The sequence below is a fragment of the Myodes glareolus genome, chromosome 8 (genome assembly GCF_982192425.1).
Source record: "Myodes glareolus chromosome 8, mMyoGla1.1, whole genome shotgun sequence".
Lineage (NCBI taxonomy): Eukaryota > Metazoa > Chordata > Mammalia > Rodentia > Cricetidae > Myodes > Myodes glareolus.
The window spans coordinates 1111480-1117823 of NC_142033.1; the positions used below are offsets into that span (position 1 = coordinate 1111480).

Below are 6344 nucleotides of genomic sequence, written 5' to 3' on the forward strand. Positions count from 1 at the left end.
CCTAGGGGAGGGCCGGAGGGGAGTCCTAGGGGCCCGAGGGTCGGGAGGGGGCCGCGGAGGGTGGTGTCAGGGCGAGGCGCGCGGAGCCGCGGGTGGGGGGGCCGCGCGTCCGGGGATCGGCGCCGCGGTCTGGGGAGGGGGCGCGCGCGCCTTGCGGTTTTCCGCGCCGGCTCGGTTCCCGGTGCGGGGTCGCGGCGGCGGCGGCGGGAGGCGGAGGATGCGGGCTCCAGTGGCGGCGGCGCGAGCTCGGGAGGACGCGGGAGGATGAAGAGGAGGCCGGCGGTCCGGCCGCGCGGCGCCGGGAGGAGGCGCAGGCGGCGGGGGCGGCGGCGGGCGGCGGCGGGCGCGCCGGGTGCGGGCCGGCTCCGGCGCGGAGGATGAAGTGGAGCGTCCGCGGGGCCTGCGCCGCGCTTTCCTCCAGCCTGCTGCTCGCCTGCGCGCTCAGCGCCGCCGCCGTCGGCCTCAAGTGCTTCTCTCTGGGCTCTGAGCTGCGCGGGGAGCCTTTCCGGCTAGGGGCGGCCGCCGGTGCCTTTTACTCTGGGCTGCTGTTGGCCGCCGGCCTCTCGCTGCTCGGCGCCGCCCTGCTGTGCTGCGGGCCCCGGGAGGCGCCCCTCGCCGGGTCAGGGGCCGGGTCGGGCCCCGGACTCGGGGTCCCTGCATCTCCAACGGGCGCTCCGGAGCCCTCTCCTGGAGAGACGCGGGCGGCTGCCGGGCCCTCGGGGAGGGTGAACAGCCAGAACCTGCTGCTCCTAGGCGTCTTGGTCTTCATGCTCGGGGTTCTCAGCGCCTTTGCGGGAGCAGTGATCGACGGCGACACAGTGTCCCTGGTGGAACGCAAGTACTCCCACTATTGCCTGCCCCCGCGCGCGCCTGCCGCTGTCCCTGGCTCGGCCCCTGGCCCTGTAGCCCCAGGCTCCAGCACGCCGCGCGCCCGCAGCACCCTGGACAGCGCCACATCCGCCAAATGCCGCCAGCTGAAGGACTACCAGCGCGGCCTGGTGCTCTCCACTGTATTCAACTCGCTCGAGTGCCTGTTGGGCCTGCTCAGCCTTCTGCTGGTCAAGAACTACAAGTCTTCGCAGGCCCGGCGCGGCCGGCGCGGCCGGAGGAGGGCAAGCCGCTCTTTGGCACGGCCGCGGGGCGGACCCGGGCTCCGCACTCAGTCGCTGGCCTCTCGGACCCGGCGCGGCCACCGGGGCAAAAGGGGGCGGCGGCTGCAGCCACGACCCAGCGAGGCCTCCATCCTGTCCCCGGAGGAGTCCGACTTCAACACCCCAGGAGACTGTGCGAGCTTCGCGGCGCACCACGCTGTGTCCTACATCAACGTGGGCGTCTTCCACGCGTTTGACGAGGCGGGCGTGGAGGTGTGCTGTGGCGGGCACCCTTCGGTGGAGCTGCCGGGGTATGCGCCCTCGGACCCCGATCTCAACGCCTCCTACCCCTATTGCTGTCGGCCGCCCTGTGAGGTGGCGCGCCCTTGGGAGCCTAGTCGGGCCTGCTGAGTCCAGGCCCAACCGGGCTGGGACACCCGAAAGGGCAGCAATCGGGCATTGCTTGGCGTCGTGCCTGCGCGTGGTTTGACACTTTTCTGGTCCGGCCTTGTGAGATCTGCGAGACCCTAGGACACTCCGGTATTCTCCTTTCTGTGTGAGGAGGTGTCTCCCCTCTATGTCATTCGTATCCGGACTCCATTTAAAGTTTACAATAAATGTTTGGGGTGGGCTTGCCAATCACACTTCTCTTAGACAAGTCCGTACCCCCAGGACTGCGCTGGGAGGTCCTGGGTCGAATGGGCAAGAACAGAACGCTTATCCAAGGTGAATTTCGTGTGGAGGACCTCAGCTGAGAGTACAAAGCAGTTGGAACTGTAGGAACAGAAGTGAAGAACAACCAACAGCAACACTTTGTACCCGGATGTGCCTGCTTCTGTCGACACTTTCTTACTGTAAAGCTCTCCATAAACAGTGAAAATGTTTGGTAAATTTATTGCAATTTGACATTGGTGAGTTCCTTTATTAAATTGATTGCGATGTTATTGGAGAATGTCCCTCAGCTTGGAATTAGAGGATGTCTACACTCGAATCAGCATGGGGGCAAGTGGCTGAATTGGGACAGAAAAAGGCTAAGCTAGAACAGCTGTGTTCTGCTAGCTGGTTAACTGGGTGCAATCTGTCTCCGAGCTAACTGCTGCGCGCGGAGACACTGATGCCAGACCCCTGCATTTCTGTTTTTGGAAACTGGCTGTATGGTTTCTACTGCAAAGCAGTAGAAACCAGTAGGTTTTATTTTTGGTTAATACATATGAACAGTTTAATCCTATTTTGAAAAATCAAAGTCCTAGTTTTTCTGCAAAGATAAATTTCCTGTTAACTCAATAATCTGGTAATTTTGATTATATAGGATTTCATTTAAAGTACACCACTTTAATAGCCTTAATGAATGTGAAGGACATACCTTTAAGTGAGTTTAATATGCGTGTAACCATTTACACACAAATGAAATGAGTTCTCTATGACCGGAGTGTCTCCATCCTTCTGGTGTGCTAGCTGGAAGTCAAGCAGGCTCTAAACTGTGGGAAAAGGTGATCCAACCTTCCTGTGCCTGGACTAGTGCAACCAGGCAGGTAGTGACTCACAGACCAGCTGGGAGCAGAGCCCTGGCCCAAAAGGTGTGCCTCTTTCATGTGGAGGAGGGGAGCAGCCCTTCTGCATGTGCAAATACCCATACCAATCACCAGAGGCCAGGAGAGTCGTGGAATCCAGGGTATGTCTTCAGTGTGCAAATGACTACTTCTAACTGTGAAGAAATCTCCTCTTTAAGGAGGAGGCACAGTATCCAGGTGCAGGCTGTGTGATGGCACCTTTCCTCAACTCCCAAATGCCCTGTCCAGAGCTCCCCTGTATCTTTGGTGACTGTAGGAATCCTACCCCAGTTGGAACCTAGTTATCAAAAACAAGGGCACTAGAGGAGGAAGGTACCCCAATCCCATTTCCATGAAGAACAGCGAGGTCCGTCACCAGTCATGGATCAGTCTATGGTGATGAGAACTGGTCTTCCCTAGGCTTACACATTTCCTTTAAAACTTGAGGCTCTGATCAAAGAATCAGTCCTGACAGCCACCCAAGGAAAAGCCGTCACTCATGGCTAGCTTTCTTGGTTCTCATCTATATCAGAGGTGAAAAAAAGTCTAAGCCCAATTCACTGGTTCTGCCGTTGGTCTATTCACTCCAGCTGTCCTGTGCCACATTAGTGGCCAACTGGCTATCAGCTTAAGCAAAAATGTTACAATTGGCAGTAACTTCTATCTATTCAAATCCAACCATGCGGTATTGCCAGGTGTTTCCAACTGAGAGCAGAGACCTCACAGGTGGGTATAGGCCACTGTTCTGGGTCCACTCGCAGCCTTGTGGATGAACCCAGGCAGCTGCCCAGATGCAGCAGGTCAGTCAGTCCTCACTGGACCTTTGTTGTTTTCGCTGAGGTGTTTGACCTTGCACATTTCACATAGTTCAAAACGTTAGATGCCTCACGAGTCTTTCAGATTGTTTATCAAGGTCCATGGCCTCTTTCTATTTCAGATTTGTCTTGGAATGGAAGTTTCTCAGGGAGGAATGGGTTGGGCAAGACCAGAGCCCAGGGAAGGCAGAGCATTATGACATTTGTGCGTTTGCCTGACCAGGGCAGCAGGGAGAACTCAGGATGTGGAAGATGGGGGCTTTTCCCTAGACCTGGACAAATTAGTCTCTTCCACAAGACCAGTGAGTCAGATGAATGCTTCAAGATTTGGTGTTCCTGACTCCCAAGTCCATAAATATTGTTAGTTCTGCTCTTACAGAGGTGAGTATGAGATGTGGGGTAACAAAGTTTCACTTTTAAAGCTTACTGGAGAAAAAGAATCCCACTATTGTTAGTTTCCCATAAAGATCAGTGCTCAGAGGACTTGGCATAGAGTCAGGACCGTGAGGCTGTCCCCACCCCGCTCTGCCCTCCAACTCACAGCAGCTTTCATTCACGTCCACTCTTCTTTCCCGAGGCTTTAAGCAGTTGTTCAAGCTGATTCTTTGTGTTACTTGGAAAGTAAGTCACTTCTTGGCCTTTCTTCCAAAATTAGGTACAAGCACATCTTAGTGTTTTAACATGCTAAATACTGTTTGTAAGGTTTGATTTGTTCAGCAGGAGGAGCTCACTGTCCGTAGGCCTGGGAACTTAATTTTAAGGGGCTAGGACATGGCATGGATTTAGGCAGAGAAACTGCCAAGCAAGGCATGTTTTATTATAGAATCAACGGACACTAACAGCTGTGTTTTCATGCATTGCCTTAGAAGGATGCTCTGTTCAGGGTGACACGAAATAACACAACACACGGTCTCTTGTGATGTGTGAGGGCCAGGCCAGATAATGAAGTCTGGGCACCTGAGACACGAGTGGAACCCACTCTTAGCTTTGTAGTCTAGCCGTGGGCCCTGATCGTACACTGCCATGTTCCTGCTGCAGTATTGTGTCAGGATGAATATATAGGAGCCCCCAAGGCAGTAGCTAAGTATGAACAGGCAGACAGAGAAGACGGGTTCCCATGTCAAGGCATTCCAGTGGGTGCGTGGTGAGATGTTCTGGGATCTGGGCAAAGGGTAGGTTGTCAGACTGAATCCCCGGGCTCCATGCACGTTACTCAGAGCCTGCCACACGCAACTCTAGTGTTAACCACTTGGCACGTCCTTGTGAAGATCCTATAGTATCCCCCAAAGTCATCATCATCCCCCAAATACTTCTTCGCATTAAGATCCCAGAGAAATGTAGTACACGACAGAGACCTTAAGAAAAATGAGCTGGCGTACAATTAAGCACTAGTAGCTTCTATGCCTGTTTTACCTTCTCTGAGAGCACCGCTGTGACCTCATGCCAACAGGTGTACTCTCCAGTGCCCAGTGTCCCAGCTTAGTTTACTGCTTAATCAACAGGGAAAAAATCCCAAAAGGGAGAAAGAAATTAATTTAGGACAGTAGCAAGCAGTTATCCTTATCTTCTCAAAATTGAAATCTGAGCAGCTCCTGGAATAAGAGAAGCCTGGTGATTCTGTTGCTAAACTCCCTTCCTAGGGGGATATATAAACCAATGCCTCCTCCTCCTGAGGTTTCAAAAACAAACTGAGGCATGATTCTACCAGCGTTCACTCTGGGGGAACCAATGAGTTTGTTGAATTTACTTATGAGGCATAGGCGAGGGGTATGAGCGCTCCCTACCAAAAGGCACCATTGGAAAGTCTTCGCTCAGAAGGGATGATGGTTTTCCCTCAGTGACATAGATGGAGCTCCTCCCTGCCAATCTTCCCTGGCCCCTCCCAGAGGCCCTGTGCAATTAAGACAGAATTACATATGGCAGATAGAATGGGATGGCTAGAGTCAACAAACCCAGCTGGAGTGATCTTTTGCAAGCAGCCAAGCTTCCAAAGATGGAAGATGTTTGGCTAGGAGGATAGTCAGGGACAGTTAGGATGTGTTGCACATATGCTCAACATCGTATTCTTAGTCTCTGGATTCTATATTTTATACTTGTGGGTTTCTTTCAGAGAGTCCCTGATCATGTGATACTTTTTCAACTATTGATCCTCAATGGACTGTCACTATCAGATCAATAAAATCTCTTTTAAAATGCAGGATATTCCACAAACTTCATGCTTTTTTGGCCACTTTCCTGTTCATGGCCAACTATGGTGAGGGAAGCAGCCAGACAGGGAGGCAGAGGTCACGGGCTCTTGAGCCCTCCACTGGTCCTTCTCACAGAAATGAGCAGGGCAGACAGGCCTGCTTTTCAGGATTTTCTTCTCTTCCTGTCATCCAGGTTCCATCGCAACCTCCGTGAGACCCCTATTGTTTCTGCTGCGGCCACACCCAGAGTTTTCCCTTTGAAATGGTTTGAGTCACCTACTGACTTCTTTCTTCATCTCTTTCCTTCCTTCCTTCCTTCCTTCCTTCCTTCCTTCCTTCCTCCTTCCTTCCTTCTTTCCTCCTTCCTTCCTCCTTCCTTCCTTCCTTCCTTCCTCCTTCCTTCTTTCCTTCCTCCTTCCTTCTTTCCTTCCTTCCTTTCTTTCTCTGTCTCTCTCTGTGTGTCTCTCTCTGTCTCTGTCTCTCTCTCCCTCCCTCCCTCCCTCCCTCCCTCCTTTGTTCCTTCCTTCATTCCTTCCATTCTTTCCTTTCTTCTTTTCTTCCTTCCTTTCTTCCTTTCTTTTTGAGACAGGATCTCATTTTTTTTTTTAGTTCTAGTTGATCTAGAACTTGGTATGCAATCCAGGCTATTCTTTTCCTTCTTTTCATTCCTTCCTTTCTTCCTTTCTTTTTGAGACAGGA

General features: G+C 52.9%; 1 protein-coding gene across 1 annotated transcript; it reads left to right on the forward strand.

Annotated features, from left to right (window-relative positions):
- Positions 1-364: 364 nt before the first annotated feature.
- Positions 365-2515, forward strand: Tmem271 (transmembrane protein 271). The gene has a single exon (XM_048447155.3). It carries the CDS (start codon positions 378-380, stop codon positions 1500-1502), a length of 1125 nt encoding a protein of 374 aa, XP_048303112.3. The 5' UTR covers positions 365-377; the 3' UTR covers positions 1503-2515.
- The last annotated feature ends 3829 nt before the right edge of the window (positions 2516-6344 follow it).